This window comes from Hyaloscypha bicolor, assembly GCF_002865645.1.
Source record: "Hyaloscypha bicolor E unplaced genomic scaffold K444scaffold_182, whole genome shotgun sequence".
NCBI classification, from domain to species: Eukaryota; Fungi; Ascomycota; class Leotiomycetes; order Helotiales; family Hyaloscyphaceae; genus Hyaloscypha; species Hyaloscypha bicolor.
The window spans coordinates 5,002,516-5,027,245 of record NW_020194684.1 but is presented as its reverse complement, the minus strand read 5'-3'; the positions used below and the strand labels follow the sequence as shown (position 1 = coordinate 5,027,245).

At 48.8% G+C, this 24,730-nt stretch overlaps 8 protein-coding genes across 8 annotated transcripts; 5 read left to right on the top strand and 3 right to left on the bottom strand.

Annotated features, from left to right (window-relative positions):
• Positions 1-1,405: 1,405 nt before the first annotated feature.
• K444DRAFT_545537 (uncharacterized protein) lies at positions 1,406-3,231 on the bottom strand (the record flags this gene model as incomplete). Its single annotated transcript, XM_024876141.1, has 3 exons — positions 1,406-1,984; positions 2,046-2,557; positions 2,643-3,231. The coding sequence occupies 3 exons, from the start codon at positions 3,229-3,231 to the stop codon at positions 1,406-1,408; spliced, it is 1,680 nt and encodes a 559-aa protein (XP_024728780.1).
• Positions 3,232-4,434: 1,203 nt separating this feature from the next.
• Positions 4,435-5,735, top strand: K444DRAFT_669568 (uncharacterized protein; the record flags this gene model as incomplete). The annotated part of the gene is made up of 2 exons (XM_024887537.1): positions 4,435-4,509; positions 4,864-5,735. The coding sequence occupies 2 exons, from the start codon at positions 4,435-4,437 to the stop codon at positions 5,596-5,598; spliced, it is 810 nt and encodes a 269-aa protein (XP_024728779.1). The 3' UTR covers positions 5,599-5,735.
• Positions 5,736-10,241: 4,506 nt separating this feature from the next.
• On the bottom strand, positions 10,242-11,090 carry K444DRAFT_637114 (putative proteasome component C5; the record flags this gene model as incomplete). The annotated part of the gene is made up of 2 exons (XM_024884086.1): positions 10,242-10,929; positions 10,984-11,090. The coding sequence occupies 2 exons, from the start codon at positions 11,088-11,090 to the stop codon at positions 10,242-10,244; spliced, it is 795 nt and encodes a 264-aa protein (XP_024728778.1).
• A 223-nt stretch (positions 11,091-11,313) lies between these two features.
• K444DRAFT_669566 (phosphatidylinositol 3) lies at positions 11,314-17,743 on the top strand. The gene is made up of 9 exons (XM_024887536.1): positions 11,314-11,401; positions 11,457-11,646; positions 11,697-13,328; positions 13,379-15,078; positions 15,127-15,751; positions 15,800-16,006; positions 16,052-16,339; positions 16,388-17,534; positions 17,587-17,743. The coding sequence occupies exons 1-9, from the start codon at positions 11,394-11,396 to the stop codon at positions 17,628-17,630; spliced, it is 5,841 nt and encodes a 1,946-aa protein (XP_024728777.1). The 5' UTR covers positions 11,314-11,393; the 3' UTR covers positions 17,631-17,743.
• A 97-nt stretch (positions 17,744-17,840) lies between these two features.
• On the top strand, positions 17,841-18,934 carry K444DRAFT_656955 (methyltransferase domain-containing protein; the record flags this gene model as incomplete). The annotated part of the gene is made up of 4 exons (XM_024886119.1): positions 17,841-18,252; positions 18,321-18,331; positions 18,378-18,463; positions 18,516-18,934. Exons 1-4 carry the CDS (start codon positions 17,899-17,901, stop codon positions 18,932-18,934), a joined length of 870 nt encoding a protein of 289 aa, XP_024728776.1. The 5' UTR covers positions 17,841-17,898.
• Positions 18,935-19,127: 193 nt separating this feature from the next.
• Positions 19,128-19,479, bottom strand: K444DRAFT_647837 (LSM-domain-containing protein; the record flags this gene model as incomplete). The annotated part of the gene is made up of 3 exons (XM_024885389.1): positions 19,128-19,150; positions 19,202-19,315; positions 19,368-19,479. The coding sequence occupies 3 exons, from the start codon at positions 19,477-19,479 to the stop codon at positions 19,128-19,130; spliced, it is 249 nt and encodes an 82-aa protein (XP_024728775.1).
• Positions 19,480-19,778: 299 nt separating this feature from the next.
• Positions 19,779-21,735, top strand: K444DRAFT_602459 (uncharacterized protein). The gene is made up of 2 exons (XM_024878726.1): positions 19,779-20,170; positions 20,224-21,735. The coding sequence occupies exons 1-2, from the start codon at positions 19,815-19,817 to the stop codon at positions 21,347-21,349; spliced, it is 1,482 nt and encodes a 493-aa protein (XP_024728774.1). The 5' UTR covers positions 19,779-19,814; the 3' UTR covers positions 21,350-21,735.
• A 300-nt stretch (positions 21,736-22,035) lies between these two features.
• Positions 22,036-23,837, top strand: K444DRAFT_546321 (uncharacterized protein; the record flags this gene model as incomplete). Its single annotated transcript, XM_024876214.1, has 3 exons — positions 22,036-22,463; positions 22,515-23,383; positions 23,437-23,837. 3 exons carry the CDS (start codon positions 22,036-22,038, stop codon positions 23,835-23,837), a joined length of 1,698 nt encoding a protein of 565 aa, XP_024728773.1.
• Positions 23,838-24,730: the final 893 nt, after the last annotated feature.

Below are 24,730 nucleotides of genomic sequence, written 5' to 3'. Positions count from 1 at the left end.
GGTTAGATGCATGATTTGACAGTCCAACTTGCATCTTGACAAACGGCGTTGAGGTCGTTGATGATTTTCAGCCTCGTCACGGACCTCAGCCGTCGCTGGCCAATCAGCACATTTGTTCTGTCAGGTTGAAAAGTGGGCACAAAAGGTGGCTTGATTCCACCGCCACAGCACATTTAATTCAACCTCAACTCTTCTCAGTCGCCACCTCTTCACCCTATGCAGTATCGTACAGACAAACCATAGTTATCTCTTATGGAGAATATCTCTCTAGAGCTCTGTTCCCTACAATCTAGGCATCAGATCACGCCAATTGACCCTTTAGAACACTTCACTCCCCTATTCTACATTACATTGGGCCCTCCTCTCTTTAGGCTACATAACGAATAAGACGAGGTGTCATGACGGAACGTTCGCCTGTATTGTTAGCACCGTATCCAGATTCACCACGGCCTTGTTTGCCGAGAAATCGTACGATTTCCCGATTAGTTGAGAGCCGAACAAGGCTGCTAATAGAGAAGAAAATAAACTCACTTGCCATTGTTTGGCAAAATAAATATTTATAGAACAGAACAGTGGCATAAATATAGATAGGGTGAAGAAGCAAAAACAGAAGGGAGCAGACGAAGCGGTACAGGACGAAGCAGATTAAGCAGAACAAATCAAATTTACCAGAAGATATTCCAGATTAAGCAGAACGATTAAAAGGCAAGCAAACCAGTAATAGGATGAAGCAAGTGAAGCAGAACGGAATAGATGAGGCAGTAACATAGTAAACAGGAACTAAGATTGAATAAGGAATTAACAAATGCAACATTGAGAGATTAAATTATGCAGCTACTTTGGCCAATTATCTTGGCAGAGAGCCGCTTAGTTTGATATATGAAACCCCGAGAAATTTGGATTAACATTGCTCCGAAGACTTCCCGACAGCCTTATCTTTTTGGCGGCGCTTCACCTTCACACGGAAAAAAGCATCGCAAAGACGGCTACTAGACTGGAAGTTTGGCTTCACTATTGGTTGGTTCTTTTCCTTTTGGACATTGAGGAGAAGGTCATGTATGCGATATGAGCACGCTCAGCAAGGAACGGCTCTCTGAGGAAGGTGGATGGCGATCAGAGCAGCATTAATTATAGACTAAGAGTACAGCTCGGGATTGTGTGGCTCCTGCTCTGCTATGCAAATGCAATGACTTGAATCCTACCAAAATCTTTCCTAACATCATATTTCGCGTGCAATTTCTCCCATCATCATAAAATCATTACTTGCGGATCATGCTCCTTCGAGCTACCCCGAACATAAGAATATAAGTAAACCCCCGTGCCAGTGGCCAGCAGTGTCTAGGATCCTTCAGCGAGCACATTTGTCGCATCCTGGATTGTTATAAGAATAGCTAAAGCAAGCCTTTTAAGGGAATTGGCGCAAGGCTGGGTACCCATCCATCATTGGCAGAGGCAGTCCGTGAACGTTTGGTGCCACAGGACTTGGTAATCTGTGAAATAGTCCCAACAGCCTTTGCCCAACGGTTGTCTCCAGCTCCGTGCCGTCTCGAGCAATTTTGACCTCGCGATTGGAATTCCAAGGGTTTCGTAATCCTCTCGTTCTGTAGAATGGAAGCCGCGTAGTTGATATCCATTCAAGCTTGAAAGGTTTTCCCCATGCCTTGGAGGGTGGCGCGGAATCAGAGTCGCTTCGATTACTTCCAATCTCCTCCTCCTCCTCTTCTGCTTCATCAATCTCGTCTCTTTCTGCCTCCCAGAAAATCGTGCCTCTTGCAGAGTCATCGATAATTCGACCTTTGGGGGTAAATTCGGTAGCTGGTGTGGGAATCGCCTTCGGAAGTTCAGGGTCTTCCACTGTCGTTGCTTTCGGTGCAAATTCGATAGCTGCAGCTGGATCGTCGTTGATCGGTGATATCATTTTCGCATAGCCGAAATATTCACCCGACTTATTCGCAGAAAAGACGAGATAAACATTGTCGGCGGTCTGTTGGAAGGTCACATCACGTCAGCTTCAATACTTCACGCAGAAGTGTAGAGGTGATCACCTGGTAGGCTTTGTTAAGAGACTCCTCGTTGTGAGATTGGGTTGCCCATATCCCATTGCGCACGCTGAGTTCCAAATCTTCCACCGTAAGGCTCTTCACAATGAAAAACTTATCTTTCGGAGCTTTGGGACTCTCGCCGTCTCTGGCGTCCTCTAAGTTACCATCCACTGATTCTCCTACTTTCATCTCACTCCTAGGAGAAGGACTTCGCGCGACCACTGGGTTGGAGGGGGGCGTGAGAGCTGCAGGACCTCTTGGAACGGATACTCCTGTCCCAGCCCCTACCGAACTCCTTCGCAAACGGCTAACCAACCTCACGGTCTGGAATCTCGAGTCATGGATCTTCACCTGCGCAGCAGAGCAACTCGCCTCATCCTTGAAATTCGCAAAAGCACAATTGCTCTTCGAGATAAGGAAAAGAGATTCGAGTCCAGAAGTCTCCTTACACACATGCAAAACTAAGCTCATTAGATCTGTCTGTGGTGGGAGATTGCCGATCCAGATTGCATGGCCTAGAATATAGAAAATTAGTCCTACTCACCAAAAGAAATATCAATAATAGTAGCTTACCGCTTTGTCGAGGCTTCCGGGGAGGACCGCGAACGACCGAAGATGGTGATGTGCTTGAAGCTGAGTGGTGTGTTAGCTCGACCTTGAAGAGCGGGCAATGATCTAAGAGTCTCAGCTCACCGATATTGCTTGATCTTCTTTGCACTCCATCAATTAAAGTTCCAGTTTGATACTCGCCGCTGCTCTGTTGTGGAAGCGGCCGGTTGTCTCCTGTGAATGACCCTCTGGGGCCATATTGTCCCGATGACGAATTTGCAGAATACATCTGACCCTGGGGCGCATACTGTCCAGGTTGTATGAAATATGGAGCCACAGGTGCCTGACCCATAAATGCCTGGCCCTGATAAAATTGATTGCCAATATTCAAACCAGACTGCGAATTCGCGGATGTTTGGCGACCAGGTACGTACATGCTTTGGTATGGAGCTTGATACTGTACATTATATGGCAAATTGGTCGCAGGCGGATTCATAGACGCAGGGCCACCAAGCTGCGGCATACTTTGAAGCTGATATAAATGCGCAGGTGGCGAAGGTCCAGAAGGATATCTTTGGGGAGACGCGTTGCCATAGTTCATATATGACATGTCTGGCAGTGCGGTTCCGAGAGGCCCCATATTGAAATGCTCCTGTTGGCCTTGCGAGCCATGCTGTTGGGTTGGGAATGATTGTCCATGTGGATAATGACCCTGCGAACCAGGCGCATGGGACCTTCCTTGGAATGCCTTTGCTCCCTCACTCTCGTCAAACGGACTCGCACTCGATCTCTGGGTCGAGTTTGCTCTTGCACCGTGGGTAGTATTTTGAAAATCGCCATCGATAATAGGCCGTCCAGTCGGTGTGTCCCCCATGAAGTCTTCGAAGAGAGTAGGCAGTCGTCACCAGAACTGTACCAAGTAAACCCTTGTTAGCACTTCTCGAAGTTTTGTGTACAGATGCTCTGGGTATCAGTATTGGGAGAGACCGCCTGCCAAACTTTTCATCGTTGAGGAATTACTCAAAAAACTAGAACCATACCTCTGGCAACTTTCTCTGGTGAACACTTCCCAACGTATGCAGCTTATTTTCCTTTTCTCAATACACTTGAAGATGGGTAGTAATGTTCACACGTAAATCTGACAAGCCGTCGAAGCTAATAACAAGCTCAGAGCGTCTGGTAGCGATGATAGAGGCGTCGAGAAGATAGCGGAAATATCATTCGATCTTGCGGCGCATAGAGGCCAAAATTCGTGACTTCGAGAGGCGTGGCACCTGGAGAAGTCTCAAGAGAAGCTAGTAGGTAGGACGGGACGTTCGTGAGCCTCTAGAAAGCTTTCAATGCGTGGCAAATGTGTTTTGCAAGCAGTGGCTACGACAAAGCGTTGAAGGGTGCCGGAAAGTGATCTGTGAATCAATCTTCCAGAGCTTAGAATCTTTTTATGACAGGGTTGTGAGCTGTCAGTGCTTCAGTTGCCTCTGATCGATTTGATGCTGAATCAGATGATTGGGCACTTACGAGCAGAGAGTATCACGTCGAACATGGGCCCTGACTAGATAGACATACCTGAAGATGATCAGGTTGACGTCTGCTGATTTATTAAAAGAAGGGAACGGGACAGGGCTGTCCAGAAATTTGATCAAATGGGCCAAGTGGGTTTAGGGAGAAAAAAGATCCGGAGGTTTTTGGATGGTCTTGTGGCTTTTCCGTCGGAGGTCGCGAGCAGAGTGGCAGCGATCGTCAGGAACCATGGATCGAGTGAGCTTACAACGATGACGGAGCAGAGAAATTATTTGCGAGAAGGAATTTTGACGGGATTGTCGTCTTCGTCGGATGTGGAGTGATGGTGGTTTTCCGTAGTTTAGAACACAACCCTGGACTTGAAGGACATGGAGCAGTTCAAGGGTCCCGCGAAGGCGTGAGTGCCACGCTTGGCCAATCTTTTCCATTTGGCTGTGGCCCCTCGAGCGGCATCAAGCCCTGACCGGCATACCGCGAGGGTCCACTCATCAGAAATAGTAGAGACAGACAGACCTGGGCGAGACCCTGGCCGCCAGTCTCGGACTTTGCAGTTGGCAGATGCATATGGATCAGCCGTTGCCGTAGCACAGGCAGAGGATAGGCATACGGAGTAGGCATAGGCATGTCCGTTGATCTGTAGCGGGCCCCGGCTGCGTCGATGGGATGGCTGGATGGGAATGTGCTCGCCTGTAAAAGCAGCTTGCGGCCAAAAGCCATGGGATTTGAGAAATTCGATTGCGTGGGACACTAGTCAGGGAGCGCAGGGGGGTCTGTTCCTTCATCAGCGTTCGCTGGCGGGGCTGCTCGACCAGGATGGCGCTCTTGTGAAGTGGCAGTGCGCCGGGAGAAGCTGAAGCTGTCTCAGAGAGCAGAGCGGATGGGCCAAGCACCAGTGACGGGACCAAGGAAGCTGCAAGAAATCCGGGGCCTTCGCGGTGGGTGGTGGCAAAAGGAAGCACAGAGCACGCAGCAGCTGTGGCTCAAGTCGTTGCTGCTCAACGTCAGATACCACGAGCAAGCGGGGATCGAGGGGCGTCGAGGGGGGTTGAGGGCCAAGGGGGAGGTCCAGATCACCAGCGGCCTTGGAACCCTTTTCGCCTTCTGTGGCGTCGTCGTCTGGAAGGAAGACTTCAACCTCATCCGACGACTGACCCACCTTCTTCGTGCTTCCCACGGCCCTGGAGCTGGCTACAGACGACGGAAACGGCTCGGCATTGGTCCTGAAGAAGAATTGAATCTTTCTTTGGTGCTTCGAAAGGGAGCCACCTCACCCACCGGTCCACGGTTCACAACAAAGCTTAGAGGCAGTCCGCAAGATTCCCAGTCAATTGGGCTCTCACGGTGCCACAACAACAAAATCGAGATCCAAGGTCCCGTCATTGCCATGAAAAATACGGAAATGCGTCATTCACGTATGTGGCTTGCCCTTCAGTTTCGCGAGCCCGAAGGTCCGCCACCCTCGAGCTTTCAAGCTGCAACAGTGTAATCCAAACTTAGTCTCTTTTTTGCTGAGTGGCCGTTGTGGATTTTGGTATTGACATCACTACCAGCTTTTGTGTCTGTTGTGGCTACCAGTAGTATTCAAACGTCATCTCTATTTTTACCGCAAGCGTTTCACGGGGCACGAAGCTTGGTTCATTCCCCGACTTACAGTAGACTTGGACAAAAATGGACACGAATGAAACAAAGATCTCCGCTTATTTGTTTTTTGTTTTGGAATCTCATTATACCTCCTCTATACGATCTGCCCTCCAGAGAGACTTCAGTTGACCGCCTGTTGTCACTTCTGCACATGCCGTTTCGATGATCACCACGGTTCCATTGGCTCGATGGCTTAACTTGATCTCATGACTAGGAGAGCCCAAAGCCCAAATCAAGGGCAGTTTGGAAATGACTTTGCCGTACAATGCCTTCGTATCCCCGCGGCATTGAAACACAACGACCTTGAAATCGACGATGCGCGCATGCAGTATATTCTTATCAGGCTTCAGGTTCAGATAACGGTATGTGGATGCTATGAGCAGCGTCCGCATCCAGATATCTGGTGGCGAATACAATCGTAGGTCCACTTTGAGGTGGGGTTACCAGGGTAGAGTACAGTACGCTTTCGCCGTCGCATCTTGACGGAGGGCTACTCGGCAAGCAAGCTGGTGGCGATAGTTTGTCTGGTGTCAAAACGAGACAAAACATTCCGTGCCTAGGCTCCACGCTCCCAAACAGTCAAGTCCCATGTGAAAATCAGAATGCCATTATCCTCGCCAGAATTATTAATACTGTACGCGGTTTAGCAGTCTAGCCGGTAATGGAGACATCTAAATCCGCAACGGGAAGACCTTCAAGCCCCTCAGTCTTCATTGCCTCAATTGCCAAGATGGAAACCCTAACGCCACATGGGGCTGTGACCTTGAGAAGATCAGCACTCGTTAATCCCTATGTAGGCGTAGATCACCTGGCTCCAAAAACGTCAAAACGCGTACTCCGGGCGGGCACCTTCAACACCTCCAACCCCGCGGAATATACCATCCTTCGTTGTCAATCAGGGGCTTCGCACCCACCCGCTCAATTTCTGTCGATTTTCAGCAGAGGAAGTGATGAAGGCAACCATGGTTGCCACCGGCTGCTGCTTTACGAGCTGATGCTTCAGTATCAGAGTTTCTGCGGCTCCAAGTTCCGAGCATCTGGGGTCCGGTTTGACAGGTCTTTAGGCCCCGTCAACTAAATGATTGATACCACATGCGTGCTTCGTTTTACGCCTTCCGGATAGTCTGGAACAAAGTCGTCCGATACAAATGATCCTAGTTACCTTCGATGCTCCTTAGCGGGCTCATACACCGGCTTCAGCGAGTCCGGCGATATATTCGACATCAATTTGGATGCCGAGGTTCTGATCGGTGCGTGTGTTGTCGATTGAGGTCTTCTGTCTAGCCGCTCTCAATATTCTCGAACAGCAACAGCCATCCCCCCTCGAAGAAGACCTCTCCTTCACTTCTTGCCAGTGCTCTTTAATAAAAGAGGGCATGATTAATGCATTCCTCCGCCCCATGTCTGTAAAAAGCAAAGCTCATCTGTACTTCAATACGAGCAATGGTGTGCCGATTATTCTTTATCTTTTGAAAACCTTCTGAAGGTTTTGAGAAGGCATCTTTACTACTGCGTGACTGCTTTTGATATCATCTAAGCTCGCGTGTCTCCACGTTTCGAAAGATCCAGCCCAGTACGAATCACTGCATATGTTTTTGTGGTATCGAGCTTGGTTTCCGCCGCCTTAAGATCAAGATTGTTGGTTGTTGGTTGATGTGGCTTTTACGAGGACATTACTTGTAATGAACTGCTGAGACAATAATTGATTTAGAAGAGTTAGTACTTAGTTCTTCGAAAGGCTGCGTGCTGCAATCTCGCCTGAGAACCGTCGATTCAGCGTTTAGCTTCGCGGTTCGAACGGAGCATGTCCCATCACCGCGGCGGATAAGCACATATTCGCTGTGCGCTACCTGTTCAAGTGGAGTGGCCGTTGCATTGACATGTGAAGGCTTGCACTAGATCAAGCAGACCGCTAGAAGCCCAGTTTGCTGAACATTTGACAACCGTGAGGAAAGCGGCCACACAACAGAGCAGGAAACAATCAACTTCACAAGCGTACACTCTGTTTCTTCTCCACAGATATTATGGACGAAGCAAATGGCGCTCCACAATCACGTCTGCCACATCCTGTCGGCTTTGGCTTTTGCCAGCTGAAGTCAATGCACACGGTACACACCATACACACCAGACACACGCATTACCGTTGAGTGGTCTCGCTCAGAACTAACTATTTAGTCACAGACTAGGATTCATGCTTTCGTTCTCTGTAACTGTTCCCACTGACACTGTCTCCAGGCACACATATATAGACTTATGGGGTGATTCGGAGCAGACACGAATAACAGCTCCTTTGCGTGCAGATCCAGCCCAAATACAGACCGTATGCGCTTCCATTAATCTGAGAATGGTTGGTACTGAGTGGTGGGCATTAAGCCGCAGGCTGAGGTGCCCACTGAGGAAGGAAGCCTGGAGTCTAGGGGGAAGAGACTAGGGGGTGGACGACAGGGTGCGCTGCCGAAGGACTTACAGCATCGTACGATCTAGCTGGCCACAGGAGCCCAGAGCAGGTGGTTCACAGAGAGGTGAACTTTGGTGCAGTGGTCTCTGCGATAATTTGGGGGACGGCTCTGCGCGTGTCCGACTTTCTCAATTTTAAGTCACTTAGGTATCAGTGGGATATCATTAGAGGAACTTCTTTTGTACCATCTTGTAGTGTACGGACGTAAATACCCTCATCACTCTATCGCCAATACGATCGAACTACGAAGGCCACTGCATCGACTGTGCTTTCTTCCCGCCTCCCCGTTCACTTCACAGGGCTTTCGGGGGCTCGCGTCAAGGCATCAGGGGGGTGTGCCGCGAAAGTCACCCCCAACACTTAACCATTCCTTGCGACAACAACATTCAAAACACCACAACTCATCAAATCATGACCTAGCCATCTGCAACTCCTCCAGAGACTTTGTGCGAAGTCTTGTTTATATGTATTCAGTATTCGGAGGATACTGCGATGAAGCGCTCACCAACCCGACTCTGCGAAACGCGCTGCCTCCTTCGCAGCCATCGACTTCCCGACTTCTCACAAAACGCTCCCAATTCAAGACGAATATAACGCTCGTATCGGCAGATGAATCGCTACGCCATTACTCATCCTCGACAACTGAAGTGTGCATGAGAATCGAAATCTTGGTTGAACCAGCTGCAGAAACGGTTTCTAACAGCACTCTTAACACACGATCAAGCAGCCACGCCCTCAAAACAACGAGCCACATATGCGCAAACCAAGAGGAGATTTCAGCAGTTGAAACAGATATGTGTTGCCGCTGTTAATATCTTACTGTACCGATTCGAGACCCCTTTGGCAGGACGTAGCATCAGTTGTATCCTCCTCGACTAGCTCGGCAGACGCGACGAACAGCACTACCTTCCCCGATTCGCATATATCTCGCAAAGTATTGTATTTAGTTTCGATTGCATCGGATCCATCAGGAGTCCTGAGGAAGTGTTTCGACATCATGGCGAGGATCTGTAGGCAAGAAGAGCTCAAGTCGATGCAATGATCTTGGATAGAACCTCATTTTCGCTACGGCGCCGAAGAGAAATAACTCGCAGGCTTCTTTGGGAACTCGTTCGATTTTCGCACCATAAAGGCATCTTATACGATAGCGGACGGTGGATGAAAGACAAAGGAGTGATGGGGAAACAACTGCTCCCGTTCTCTTGAGAGTGAACACAAGATGAGGGCCTATACTTCGCCAAGAAGACACAAACCAAACCACCTCTGGGACCATCAAAAGCATGAACAAGTCACAACTGGAGTTTCTGTCACGGTGGCAAAGTCAATTCTCTCATGATTATTTTGCCCCTAAACTAAATTCTATCATAAGCACAAAAGGAGTAAGTAGACACCCGGAGCATTTGCTCCTGGATCATCGCGATCAAACCGCGAGACCCCCAGACGGATTCTAGACCCGGGGAAGCTCCAGAATGGATGGGGCAATAAGGGTTTTTGGTCCGGGCGAATCACCAGCTCCCCTGCATTTGTGCCACCCAGCGTAAAAAAGATGACGACAATGGCAAATTTTGCCTTTGCCATCCTGGCCCTTGTTGTCAAAGTTGATCGGGAACTTATTCGGCGATTTTCGGTGAGGAATCGGTGACGATATTGAAATGGCTACATTGGGTGTTGTTGGATGCACGTGATGCAAGGAACGTGACTTGAGATCTGAGGCTTGGCATTCTGGCTCTTTCCTTCATACAACTTCGACATGGAACGGATGAAGATCTTATTCCTGTAAACTTTTTCATCGACCCGCCATGCGCACTTCCGCTATATTCACAATAAGCTGTTGGATATTGGCTCCCCAGTCCCTCTGGCCAAGACATGGAGGACTCCAATTCAGCTCAACTTTTGTGGTGAGGCTGTAACATGGATAAAATGTAATGTCCGTGGTCCAGTGCAATGAGGAAGGTTAATAGTCAGTCAAGCCACTTGCTCGAATTTCGTTCTATTGTACAAACAGATGAAGCCAAATGCCAGGCCACTCTCTAATCCCTCTTCAAAGGCTTGTAAATCTCCTCAATACCATCCTTCGTGATAATCATCATTTGCAGTCCATCACCAACCTCAATATGTCTCTCAACCGCACTGTCAAACGCATCCTTAACCAAATCCTCCACCTCACTTCTCGGTAACGGAATCTTCTCTCGCTCTTGTAATGCGTGTCCCTCCCCACTACCCGGTATGTATTGGTTCTTGAAGTTCACTTGGTTATCCAAGAACGGCATGATCAAACTCGCCGCCGCTCCCGCCGCTCTACACTGCTCCCGCTCGTAGCTACCAACTGGATCGTAGGAGTAGATCGCACCCTTGCCCTCCTCATCCAGACCCCCAAGAATAGCAGTAACGTAGTACGGGAAGAACCGCTTTCCGTACAGAATCGTCGATAACCTCTGTGCACACGCCTTGACGCTCATAGGTTTGCCGTGCTGATATCTGTACATCTTGACGATCGCATCCAGGCGCTCCTTCAGGGCCTCTCCATCTGCTGCAAATCCGACGACTGAGAGAACGAGCGTGGCATCATCTTGAGATGAGGTTGTTCCGCCGATCTTGAAGACTTTGGGGGCGTAGCGGGTGTTGATATTGTAGCCAGATGTGGATCGTGTGTCTCCTGCAACAATGGTGAAGTCGACGCCGGAGATCGCAAGGGTTGAGCCGCCGTTGTCAGTGTATCTAGATGCATGTTAGAAGAAGGTGAACAGTACGAGTCTTTGAAGGTCTGCATACGGATAGAAGCTGTGCTCCTTGTTACCACCGGCTGCGGTCGTTGGAGTTTGGTTGAAGGAGTAATTCGGGCCGTTCATCAGCGGATTTTGACTGAACATGGCAGCCATCTTTGTTTTTAGTACAGAGGACGACGAAGGGATGTGAGTAGAGGTGTTGAACTTCGGTGTGGAATTTTCGAAGTTTGATAGATGTCTGGCACGTAAAGCTTGAGGTTCACGCGTCCCAGGTGCCTAGCCTTCCCTCAGAACTAGCGTCAAATAAATGACAGGGGTAGCTACTGCCACTTTCCATCATATGCGAAGCGCGAAACCTGCAGAGCGTCGAATACACCAGACTGGATAATGTCCACTTTTGTCTGGGACATTCAGGCTTCAATATCCTATAATTGATAGGACATTGAAAGTGCAATCATGGAGAGGTATTAACTTCAAAATCCGATTCCCAAAATCCTACTAATATCCGGGCCTTCTCAGCGCATCAAGAAATATACGCCGCAAGGCGTTACAAAAGATTGCTGCTCTCTCTGCAACCTCGTGCTCAACAACATTCGATAGCTCAGATCTTGAGAGGTTGTGCAGAGGCTGCTCGAACGATGGTAGGGCCAAGTCGAAATCGAACGGGTACGGGAAAGGGGACTCTATGTCAAAGGCAACTTCACCTATGGTATACTATGGATATTTCTCCATTTGAACCCAAAGTTAATTGGGGATTAGAACATCAGAGAGTTTGAGGTCCTTCTGGCCCTCTGCAAAGCTGCTCCTTTGTTGCAGACTGCTCACAGTGCCGAAAAGCTGGTGGGGCAATTATCACCTTATATACTCGAAGCCCACACGCAGTCCTTCGTGCCTTCGCCTTTCTTCCGTGAAATCGAACCTTCGCCCATCGAATCACTCAGTTATCATCTCACGACTGCGCTTCTTTCACTGGGTATATACCATGACTTTCTGCGAGATGTTGTCTCCCAAAGACTCTGGACCTATCTGGAACATTGCTCCCATGCTGCAGAGGCGATGTCCTCGCCCTCAGGCGTCATTGTAGAAAATGGGAGTTCGGGCGAAGTGGAAGACGCTATCCATGTTGCCACCATCACGATATCGCTTCTAGGCTTTCTGGACGCTGCTGCTACATATGCCAATTTCTGGAGCGCCCCAGAGCGACTCTCGCTGATTGAGCGAGTCAAGGCTATATTCTCCGAACGATTTCTGGTTGCTGTTGAGACAGCGTTTTCCACGATACGTAATTCCCACTTCCAAAACAACCATGTGAAAGAATGGAAACGTTATTCCCGGCATTATGCAGCTATTGGACGCCCTCTTGGTGCTATGCTTCTGCAAAGGAGCTATATGTGGCTTTTGGTTGCTGGATCTTCGCTTCTCGTTGCCGATATTTCTGTACTCAGGGGAAGCGACATTCTAGACTTGCTTATGTCCGGTACTGGAATCACAAGACCTTCTTCGAGCCACGGAGAGGTAGACTTTGCAACTATTGAGACAATGGCTGATATTGCTGCTGATGAGATGAGTCTGCTTGAAGATGGCGCTGATTATCTGCGCCTCGGATCAGCCTGGCAGCAACGACTTGCATTCTCGGTGAAAGCGGGTGCACTGACAAGTTATTTGAATTGTGCTCTGCTTAACGAAGACGCTGCTGATGCAGATGTGTTAATGACCTGGCTTGAAGATACTCTTGCGGACTCGGTGCAAATGGCTGACGAAACACTTGCCAGTGTGGTGCTGAGGTCAATGGCTCTGATATCAAAACTGTCACCTGGCTTTGCACCTAACGTCAGCCGGTTATTACCCCGATTCATCGTGCAAGGCGGACCACGAGGCCAGACTGTGTGCATTGCATCAAGTTGCTTGGCATACGTCCTGCAAATCTTGTCTCAAGATGCTGTCATTACCACACTTTACACGCTTGGAAACGTCCTCAGCTCCGGCGTGGCAAGTGCAGAGAGAGCTCTTGCAGGCGGCATTACTGGCGACTTACTTGGCGTGGACGGGAGTGCGAATTCCGCCTTTTACACTGGCAAGCATTCCACTGGTAGTTCCATCTCTCTTACAATTACCGGGGAGGAGGAGACGTCTGTCGTGTATGGAAATGTGGTGCAAGCCATTTGTGGTATTGCAAAGAGTTGCAATGACCCAAAAATCACAGCCTTGGCCCAGTCAATGCTTCTCCAAAAGATTGATAAAGTCAGCAGATCTATTGATGCTCGAATAATCACGGAGACGACAGAATTGGCTCTGAGTGGAGGACCACTCGAATTCCGTTCATTGCTCAAGTTATATGCTCGCATCAGTGAGGAGGGTGTTATGAAGAATAACGAAATATTATTGGCCGCAGTGAGTAGAAAGATTTACGTCTGAAAATCGTGCCAACTGACAGGCTTCAGGTGATGAAAGGTCGAGACTACCTGTCGACAACATTGCACAAAGAGTCACCTCTATACGATATCTACTTCGAGCATTTGCTGGAAACTATCATCAGCAAAGGAGATGTGCACCAAGCGCAAAACAATCGAGAAGCCGACGTTGAAGTCGCTGCTCGTGAGATTGCCCAGCTCTTGCAGCCGCTCGCTCTGTTAATGTCGAGCAACGATCTTACTTCGGATGATGATTTGAGCGAGGAAACGCTTTCTCTTATTCGAGACGCCTGGTTCAATATCGTCGTTCATGGTTTCGCCACGAATACCGAGCGTGGCGGACGGTATTTGAAAGAACTGCGTCTGATGGCGATACATTCAAAGCCACTTGTAGCAGAGCAGAGAGGTGAGCAAGTGGAGAGTGATATTGAGCTGAACACAGTCCTTCGCCGTGGCATGAGTTCAGAGCATGAGTTGGCGCAGAAGAAGCGACTCTCCCTTCTCTTGCCCTCAAAGTCCTCCCAGATTTATAAGTTAAGCTACCGCAAGGTCATTTTCCTTCAAGCAGCCTATCTCGTGGAAACCTTACGGGCCGATTCGGGAGATTGTACCAAGGCTTTGACATACTTCCTCGAGCCTAGCATGCGCAGGGGTGAGATGAGCACCACCATGGAATCGATCACAGAGGGTGTCATGGACGCCTACTTGCGTAAGACTTTGACTGGAACGAACCCGTCCTTTTCAGCTCCGTATGTTGCAAAGCAACTGGCACTGATTTTCAGTGGATGTTGTTTTCGTATCGAAAGGGTTCAACAAGCAGCAATGCTTTGTGCTGATCGGATAATACATGATGTGCCGTCCGCACTCTGCCAAACATCATCCCTCTTCGCTCTCCTTGAGCTGTTGACTCTGATGTGGAGCAGTTGCCTGGAAGCTGAGACAGATGAATATGAGTGGAGATCATCGTTCGTTTCCACAAGAGGCAAAGTCTCCGTTCAGCTGTCCGACGATTACAGTCTCCGTCGGCGTACCCTGAACAACCTGTACAAGAAAGCCAAAGGATGGGTCACAACTGTGATAGATATTGCACCATTGGATGTCAAAGGACTTCTCCAAACATATCTCTCGGAATACGACGATGATGGTGCGTACGGCCACATCTCTCTGGGCAGATCATTTGCAACTGAGATGGGTGCACTTATTCCGAGCACGGATCAGAGACTTGGTGCAATAGATCGCCACGGAGACTGCAATATAAACACGGCTTCGGATTTCGTCGCTCAGTACACAACTCGACAGGAGTATCGTTACGCGGAAGCTCTTCCGGACCAGGATGCAGAGTGGCTACACTTTATGCAACTCGATCCTCGTCGTGGATCCATTGCGTCGAAACCCGAAAAAGACTACGAAGATGCAAACACGGTTCTGGCACACTTAGAAGCCCGGACCCTGAAGCACAAATATATTCCCATTGGAGAGCTTCGTGACATCCTGAGAAGAGCTGCAGCTTTACTCTGTCGAACGAAGAAGGACGAATGTGGCATTGTGCATCATTTGGTTGGCATTCCGTTTGCCATTTTCACGAAACAGTCTATAAAGCTGGGGATCTCTCTTTGGCTCGGAGTAATCAACGAGAACCCACGAATGGAGCCTCGAATTATCATGGAAGTTGTTCAACAGTGGGAGGCTACAATTCAACGCCGACTGGGCGTCTTTAGTTCGCGATTCCAGTAAGTTGGTTCTCGATTCTTGCCGTTACGCACTGCTAATCCCTGAAGACACCCTGACCCTTTCTACGTCAAGGAAGAGTTTGCTCCCAGCGACAAAGCCGCACTGTTAAAGCGACAACAAACGGCCCATAACCTCCTGGCGCCTCACATGCGCCTGCTGCAGTTTCTTGGAAGTCATTTCAATGCTACTCGCCTCGGAAGCCCCCATACGGAGAAGGTTTTCATCCGACTTTTGACTGCAACACTCGATGGCTTGAAACACTCAACTGGTCACCCACTGGCTCGAGAGATCAGATTTCAGATTGTCTTTTTCGGCTTGAGAGTCCTGAGACACAGCATTGGTATTGAATTCGGTACCAGGTGCCAATTAAAAGATAGACTTCTCTCCTCAGCTCTGAGCTGGTTCTCGTTCCCTCCACAGTGGTCTTTCGGTGGTAATCGACTCCAACTTAAAGCCGAGACTCGGTTGCTAGCGGATGTATCGACAGCTCTTCACAATGTGCAGATGAGTGCAGACAAATCTGTACCTCTGCTGAAAACGATGCAAGCAAAAGAGAGGTTACTTCAAGTACTGATACAAAGCGAGATATCGAGATTGGCTGTCTGGCTTTATCCTGTAAATAACCCTCAAGAGGGCTATTTGTCCAATCTCGGAGCAAAAGGGGCAGCCGAGGTATGTATTCCTGGTCCTGTACCGCCAACCGTTTCTAATATCAATTAGGCTGCTCTCATCGGACTCATGAGAACGGCATGGACGGTAAGCCCGTCTTTAGCCATACAGCTAGTAACTAGGTTTCCTTCAGCACAGCTCCACAAGGAAGTTCGATGGCTCTTACTAAATTTTCCCGACAAAGCGATCTCCGAGCCCGAGGCTATCCAGGTGTTGCTTGGAGAAACCTTACCCAGTGATGTCTCATTCCAGCTAAAGGCAAGTGCAGGCGAAATTTGTAAATTTTCTTACTGACCGTTATAGTATCTTTTGTATTGGGCTCCTGTAAACCCAATCAGTGCGGTGACTTACTTTCTCCCTGCCTATCGAAACCACCCCTTTATTCTTCAATATGCTATGCGAGCTCTGGAAAGTCATTCCGTCGATGTAACTTTCTTCTACGTCCCTCAAATCGTGCAGACCTTGCGTTACGATGCTCTAGGCTACGTGGAGAGATATATCGTAGAGACTGCCCAGTTTTCTCAGCTTTTTGCTCATCAAATCATTTGGAACATGAAAGCAAATGCGTACAAGGACGATGAGGCTCAAATTGTGAGTTAAGATGCACTTTTTGAGTAATTTCTGTGCTAAAAAGTTCAGCCCGATACTATCAAGCCCACACTTGATAAAGTCATGAATCGCATGATAGCGGCATTCTCTGCAGTAGACAGAGCCTTCTACGAGCGCGAGTTCTCATTCTTTGACGAGGTCACCAACATCTCAGGGAAACTCAAGCCATACATCAAGAGTCCGAAGCCCGAGAAGAAGCAGAAGATCGAGGAAGAACTGCGAAAGATCAAAGTCGAGGTTGGGGTCTATTTGCCCAGCAACCCCGATGGAGTGGTTATTGGCATTGATCGGAAATCTGGGAAACCACTTCAGAGTCATGCTAAAGCACCGTACATGGCAACTTTCCGAATCAAGAAGAATAAAGGCGACATAGAAGGTACCGATGAAACGCTCGAGACAAATGCAAATGGGAGCGTGCCACAAGACAGCTCAATTGAGGTTTGGCAGTCCGCCATCTTCAAGGTCGGTGATGACTGTCGTCAAGACGTCTTAGCACTCCAGATGATATCAGCGTTCCGAGGCATTTTCAACAACGTTGGACTGGACGTTTACGTTTTCCCATACCGAGTCACAGCGACTGCCCCAGGGTGTGGAGTAATTGATGTTCTCCCAAACTCCATTTCCCGTGATATGGTAGGACGAGAAGCTGTCAATGGGCTTTATGACTATTTCATCTCGAAATACGGCAATGAGGACTCGTTACAATTCCAAGAGGCACGGAGTAACTTCGTCAAGAGCATGGCTGCTTATTCTGTCATCTCGTTCTTGCTCCAGTTCAAGGATCGCCACAACGGTAACATTATGATTGATGATGCTGGGCACATTCTACACATCGACTTCGGTTTTTGCTTTGACATTGCTCCTGGGGGAGTCAAATTTGAAAGGGCTCCATTTAAGCTCACATCAGAGATGATGGCTGTGATGGGTAAGAGCACAGAACACCAGGCGTTCAAATGGTTTGAGGAGCTCTGTGTCAAAGCTTTTTTGGCCTCTCGGCAATACACGGAAAAGCTTTCTCAGCTTGTTTTGCTAATGATGGATTCTGGCTTACCTTGTTTTAAGCCGGAAACGGTCAAGCACTTTAAGGAACGTTTTGTGCTGGAGAAGACTGAGAGGGAGGCTGCTGAGTTCATGAAGACCCTCATCAAGAGGAGTTACTCGAGCTACAGCACAGGAGGTGAGTTGCTACCCCATCGAGTTCGTCTGATTGATACTGACATAAATTATAGTCTACGACCAGTTCCAACTGTTGACGAATGGCATTCCATATTAGGTAGCTTACATTTTACGTGAATGATATACTATGAATGATAGAACTATGTCTTTGCGTTGCAATATGGAAACACTTCCTGTCTAGACTTCTACTCGTGTTTGCCATTAATTGTCCCCGTCTTACTTCTCAGGGGCGCTCGCTAAACTCGGGACAAGGTGCCGATTTCGCAAAGGTGGCCGACATATTTTCACACTTCACCTATCGGCCTCCATTGACTATAAACAACTCTCTCTCCCCCTCTCTTAAAACTGACAAAATCAACTGAAACATGGCCACTACCTTCGCTCTGAACCCCCGAGCAGCAAGGGGTTTCCAAGACGCCTCGAACTATGACGCGCATCGGCCCTCCTTTCCCGCAGAAGCAGTGGACAAGCTTCTAACCCACTTAGGAGTTGCCGGCCTGAAGAATGCGAGTGTTATAGACCTCGCTTGTGGGACTGGAAAGTTCACGGAGTCGTTGGTCAACAGGGAGGAAGAATTTGACGTTGTGGGGATCGAGCCACATGCGGGGATGAGGGAGGAGTTGGTGAAGAAGAATTTGAGAAGTGTCAAGGTTCTGGAAGGCGATGCGGCACACATGCCTATTGAAAATGGATGGGGAGATGCTCTGATTGCTGCGCAGGTTAGTGGTTTGTCTTAAGGATGGTATAATGAACGAGGTGGATGAGAGCTGATCACGGGTTTGAGTAGGCTTTTCATTGGTATGTGTTGCTGAAGGGTCGGGTGTTGGTTGCTGACGTAGAAAAGGTTCGCTACAGAGGAGTCACTGAGGGAAATTCATAGAGTGTTGAAGCCTGGTGCCGCATTTGGGGTGATTTGGAATATTGAAGACTGTGCATTCTTGCTCTATTAGGTGGAATGCAATATCGCTGATTTTCCGTCCAGATAATGCACCGATTGAATACCTATCGACGACAAAATGGGAACAGAAAATGAAAGATATCATTGCGTCTCTCGATGATGGACACCCTAGATTCAGGCACATGACATGGAAGCAGGTGTTTGAGAAGCAGCAAGATACCACCCCGTTGCAGACCCTTAAGGATACTTTCTCTGGCCACATGCCCATGTTCTCCTTACCCTTGGGGGAAGAGGAATTGAAGTGGACGGTTTGGTTGACTGATGAGGCCGTATGGTCGAGGTACGCCACCCTCTCTATGATCGCCAATGTCGACGAGGACAGGAAGGCAGAGATTCGGAAAGAGGTTTTTAATGCGCTGAAAGAGGATGGAGTTGAGCGAAATGCAAGAGGTGAGGTTGCTGTGCACGGTATGACATATTTGGCTTGGACGTCTCGAGACTGAGGGATCTTTTCTTCCTGTAAATTAGAAAGGCATGATAGCGTAGCTCTTTCAAGTCATTCACCCCTGCATCTGCGAATTTCGCAACACAGATTTTGAGGTATCCTAACGCCGCCCCAATGCTAAACGCTCCTAACTCCCTTCCAATGCTTCTCCTGACGTTGACATGTCTGACTAACGGGCTCCCATCCGCACCTTAATCTGCTGAAATGTACATCACTGTGAAGCCGTTCGTCAGTCAAAGCGCTAACTCCATAACCCACGGCCTACCATTGTTTCCTCGGACGAAGGCATCTCCATAGCTCCTCTTCTTCACGCCATCCACATACTCCTCGCACTTCTCTAGAGCAAGATTCATGTATCCATCAATAGACTGTAGCTCTCCTGTCCCGGGAACATCAGCAAATGCACCTGGCTTTACGATCTCCAGACGTACCCTTGTACACTACCCCGCTGTTCAATTTGACGGTGACAGAGTTTCCAATAATCTCGCTGAGAAAGGCAGAGGGGTCTTTGCCCTCTCCCTGGCTCAAGCTTCCATTCTCCATGTCGAGTATGCGCTGATGGTTATCACAAGGTTTGCTGTAGGACGTGATCGGAGCTTTCGAGAAGCCAGAGAGGGATTCGTTCTCGATCAAGGTTTGTTCGAGTCTGGATTTTTGAGTAGGACGCTCAAACGAGATGTCTTCAATTCAATGCAGATTTATAGGCCGTATCTTTGTGATGTCGACGCTGAGTATGCGTCTTGGGCCTGGTCTTCGTTCACCTTGAAGGGAAGTTCGCTAGCGCGGATTTTGAACTTCTGCACCAAATTCACGTCGCGTCGTCCCAACTCTTTCTTTGTGACCGCTTTCCTGCATGACAACCTGCAAACCAACCCACCATGGCGGATCTCCTCGAGGACAATAGCCTTGTGGAACCTGTAGCTCCTCCAAAGAAGCGATCACTGTTCAATAAAGTCGCGCTTCAAAAAGCCTCCGAGGCGGATGAGGCTATCGAGTTCTTCAGCCGCGCGAAAGAAATATACCCTCAACGATTGGCAGAAGAGGAACGCAGACGTCAGAAAAAGATTGTGAAATCGGAGCGCAAAAGATCGTCTACAAGTGCGGAAATAAAGGAGCCCACTTCCCCGGGTGGAAAGAAGAGGAAGGGTTCTTCGCAAAGAGAGCCCCATGAGAGGCACTCTTCCGAGAGCGCTGGAGAGCTGGGCCAAGATCAGGAACGCTCGTGGAATCGGAGGTGGGTTGAACATATTTGAGAGTTATATCAGTAGTGTTCTAACCAAAGAGCAGGGCCTCATCACATTCTACGTCGAATAGTTCCCGTCGCAAGCCGCAGTCGAGCCCTTCGCAGCAAAAGATCCAAACTCCCCCGACATCTCTTTCAGCAAGATACAGCAAAGATCTGCAGGCTGAGGAAATACCACCTTCTAAGAAAGACAACGCGCCTAAAGGTTATATCTCGTTGACGGATAGCGATAGTGAGGGAGCTGCACTGCCTGTCAGGAAACCAGCCAACCAGCCGATCACACTCGACGTCGGTAATGACTTGTATGGAGCCCTGGCCCCTCAGCGAGCTCCATCCCCGGAAGTCGACGATGGCCTTCAATTCTCAGATGAGGAGTTTCCCGAGTTGATCCTTCGGGCAAGGGAACGCGAACGGCAAAAGCAGCAACAGAAGATGAAGAATGCAAACACGTTTAGCGATCAAAATCACAGCGTGAAAGGAAGTGAAATCCTAGACAACATCTTCGACTCGGGAACCACAACACCAGTTGATACGGACCCTACCATCGAGATCTTAATCACATCAAAAATGGAAGGCACCAAGCCTTTGAAAGTCAGGAGGAAACTATCTCAACGTTTGAAGGAGGTTAGGTTAAGCTGGTGTGATAAGCAGACTATTGATGGACAACCCATCGATCAGGCATACAAAGCGGCCATGTTTCTGACCTGGAAAAGGATTAAATTATATGATGTTACAACATGTAGATCATTAGGTATCAAGATGGACGGACGGGGCAAATTGTCAGGTGACAGAGACGGCGTTGATGCTGAGGGGAGGATTCATTTAGAAGCTTGGACGGAGGAAGCATGGGAATACGATCAGAAGAGAAGAGCTGCCAAGCAAAAAAGAGAGCAGGGTGGAAGTGACGATGAAGCAGCTGCACCGATGGCGAAGGACCTCGTGCCAAAAACCAAGGTTATTATGAAAGCTCGGGGCATGGAGGACTTCAGGATCACGGTGAAAGCGACCACGACGATCCAGAAAATGATTGCGGCGTATCGGAACGCAAGAGAGGTGCCGGATGACAAGCGTATTGCTGTCTATTTTGAAGGCGATGAGCTGGAACCTGCAATAGCAATCGGCCAGACGGATTTGGAAGACATGGATCTTCTCGAGGTTCATATCGGTTGATTTTGGGCCTTTGCCTTTGGTTTGCTGGGCTGGCGTTATCGTTTGATTAAGATACCCGGTCATGGTGGTGTATCGTGGGAGTTTTTGGTGATCTCAAAATGTATTGGCATATCAGATACTTCAATAGAAGTTTCTTATTTCCACTGTAACTGAAAACCGGAGAAGGAATAATAAACCTGTGAGATGGGAGCAGGAAGAGCTAGTCAGAGTTGTTCACGACAGAGCTCAACCGTCTTCCGGCAAGTGGTAAACACGTCTGAAGGCTCGTCGATATTGTCGAGGGCAGATCGCATATGAGTGTCCAAAGCATATGAAGACTTCAAGAAAAAGACTTTCCTGTCTCCGCGGTCCAACAATCCGGCAACTGCCGACTCGGGGAACCTCTCTGCTCATATTTCTACTTCCATATCAATAACATAATGTTTTTATTTCTTGCTCGACTCGAACTGTCGTTTTTCCGAGACCAGGCAATTTTATTGGAGAGTGCGGCTGGGACAATCCTGGCTTAAAGTGACGACGAGGCTGGGCACGGTCCACACCTGCCTATCAAGAGAGGTCCGAAGCTTGAGTTTTGCCAGACATTGCTCTGGGGAAGCTCTTCCCAGCTTCATCAAAAATACCCTGACATCTATCCGCCTTCCAGCATCCTTCCCACCAATATCCCTTGTTATCAAGAGAGACTTACGATGTCTGACGAGTATGGCTCTCCCCCAAGATTTGGGAGGATCGCGCGACCTACAGGCTACCTACTTCTCAATACCGAAGATGTGAATCCAATGGCGACGCATGGGAAAGGGATTTTAAATAGTCTGATTAAGTCGCGTTCTCATACATCTCTCACTGCCTTGCATCGACGACCCTCCTCTTTCCGCGAAGGCAGAGATAACCCAGAAACATTCGATGAGGAGATCGGCCCATTCGAAAGATTTCGCAGAGACTCGAGGGACTTAGATGAACCAGATGATTTCAAGCGTAGTGAAGAGAGGCGCCTCAGTGTTATTCTTAATGGGCCTCAGATGCGAAGCCAACGGCTTATTGGAAACAGCAATCCGAGGTACAAATGGGAGAGATATTGGAAGACGGAGGAGGAATTGAAAAGCATGAAGAAGCCGTTGTAAGCACTACGACACGGATAGCTGGAGCGAGGCTCTGCTGATTTGCATAGACGGGAGTATTACGAACGTACAAATCTCTTGGTACAGCAATATCTGTACATCGACCGCCTCTTAGATTCATCACTACCTCACGACTTATTGAACGAGTACAACGATACCCCGGGTATTGATAGCTCTTCAGCCTTGCGAGCAGGTGTAGAAGTCCCACCCACGATAAATGAGGAGCCTCATACGCCGATTTCAGAGACTGGAGGCTCTACACCAACAGGAAATGGAACTGGGACCCTGACGAAGAAAGTCAAACGAACACCACGAGAGATATATAAAGTCTCAAGCGAAGTTTCGCCTCTTATTGACCATGGTGACGACGATGATTGGGATGGCCCAAAGCCCGAAATCCCTGGAATGGAAGATGATAGTGTTGAGAGCGGCGACCGGATCGTTCAGCTTGCCATTTATGTCAACTTTGCCGCCAATGCTGTCCTTCTTGCTGGAAAAATTGCTGTCATTGTACTCACAAGTTCATTGTCCGTTTTGGCAAGTTTAGTTGATGCCGCCCTCGATTTCCTCAGCACTGCCATTGTTTGGACCACGACGAGAATGATCGCTAGACGTGATCAGTACCAATATCCGGTGGGCCGGCGGCGACTCGAGCCTATCGGCGTCTTAGTTTTCTCGGTGGTCATGATCACGTCCTTTTTCCAAGTTGCCTTAGAGTGTCTCAGCAGATTGAAATCTCTGGACCATTCAATCATCGAACTTGGCCTCCCAGCTATTATTATCATGTCCAGTACAGTATTTATCAAAGCCGCCTGCTGGTTCTGGTGTCGACTGGTCAAAAACTCAAGCGTCCAAGCCCTTGCCCAAGATGCCATGACAGACGTTATTTTTAACATTTTCAGCATCATATTTCCCCTTGGTACGTTGCATTCTCCTCTGCGTTGAAACCTCTCATCACTGACCAATTTTTAGTTGGTTATTATGCAAAGCTTTGGTGGCTTGATGCTCTTGGAGGTCTTCTGCTCTCAATGTTCGTGATCTTCAATTGGTCTGGGAGCGCAGCTGGGCACATTCGAAACCTCACCGGGGCCGCAGCAACGGCCGATGAACGAAACGTCCTCCTTTATCTTACCATGCGATTTGCAAAGACCATCAAGCAGATCCAAGGCTTACAAGCCTATCATGCCGGTGATAAGCTCAATGTTGAGGTGGATATCGTCCTGGATGAGAACATGAGTCTGAGAGACAGCCACGATTTGGGCGAGTCGTTACAGTATGTCTTGGAATCGGTCCCAACGGTGGATCGAGCATTCGTGCATCAGGATTATGCGGGCTACAATTTGCCCACGCATATGCAGCAACAGAGCGAATAGTTCTATTTATGTGTCTGCTCTTCTGCAAGGAAAGTTCACCCACCTCATTACAAAGAAAAGGAACCTGCAAGTTCTAAACACGTGGGATTACCCGTTCCAAATGCGTACCGTGGTGATCTCAACAGAAAACTCACAGCACCCAACTCACCAGCTGGAAGTTCTCTTAAGACTTGCATTAAGATCTTAATTTACAAGAGCAATTCGAACTACAAACAACCAATGATGACATACCCGAACAATATCGTCCCTCTGCTGGGCCCTGATATTTCCTCAACCAATTCATTGGGTGGCATCGCCCCCGGAAAAAGCAAGCTCGGGTCCTGGGGAGCGCCACAAAGTGAGATCTGCGATATTTTCACGCCAGGCGCGCTCGATGGGCCCCGCATTTCAGCTTGGGTCTTAGTCCCTCCGGGGGGTCAGGCTTTTGTGTTAATTTCGAAGCCACTTCATTTTACGGCGCAGCCAGCTGCCAACGGGGGAAGAGGCTATTGCCTGTACGGAGTTTTCGAGTTAGTCATTTCGAAAGAGGGGCCGAGGTTTGGTTAATCAGCTTAAATTCAGTCTTGAGAATTTGATTTGAGAACTCTTGGCGAGTTTGGAACCCAGAACAGATCAAAGGTAAGCCCTGGAAAGAACATGTTGTTGGCCATTCAGCTGTCAAGCAGTGGCTGATACTGTTGCGGTCGCTGGCTGTGGTCAGCTTCCGGGGCGATATTCGAGATTCGGGGCGTCGGGGCTTGGAGGCACGCGGGTGGCTTTTCTTTTGCAGATCCGGAAGCCTGTAATTTGCATGAGATCTTGGGTTGAGTCCGCTCCCAAGGCCGCGTGCTCTCAGTTGATGATTCGGGATGTTGTCTTTCAGAAATCCAGAGCTTGAGTCTTTGGTGAAATAG

Excerpts from the sequence above, each read along its gene's own strand:
- K444DRAFT_669566 (XM_024887536.1), top strand. Across the intron at positions 11,647-11,696 it reads CAAAGGCAACTTCACCTATG|AACATCAGAGAGTTTGAGGT; the intron begins GTATACTATGGA and ends ATTGGGGATTAG. Across the intron at positions 16,340-16,387 it reads AGGACGATGAGGCTCAAATT|CCCGATACTATCAAGCCCAC; the intron begins GTGAGTTAAGAT and ends TAAAAAGTTCAG.
- K444DRAFT_602459 (XM_024878726.1), top strand. The coding sequence starts at position 19,815 with ATGGCGGATCTCCTCGAGGACAATAGCCTTGTGGAACCTGTAGCTCCT. Across the intron at positions 20,171-20,223 it reads GAACGCTCGTGGAATCGGAG|GGCCTCATCACATTCTACGT; the intron begins GTGGGTTGAACA and ends ACCAAAGAGCAG.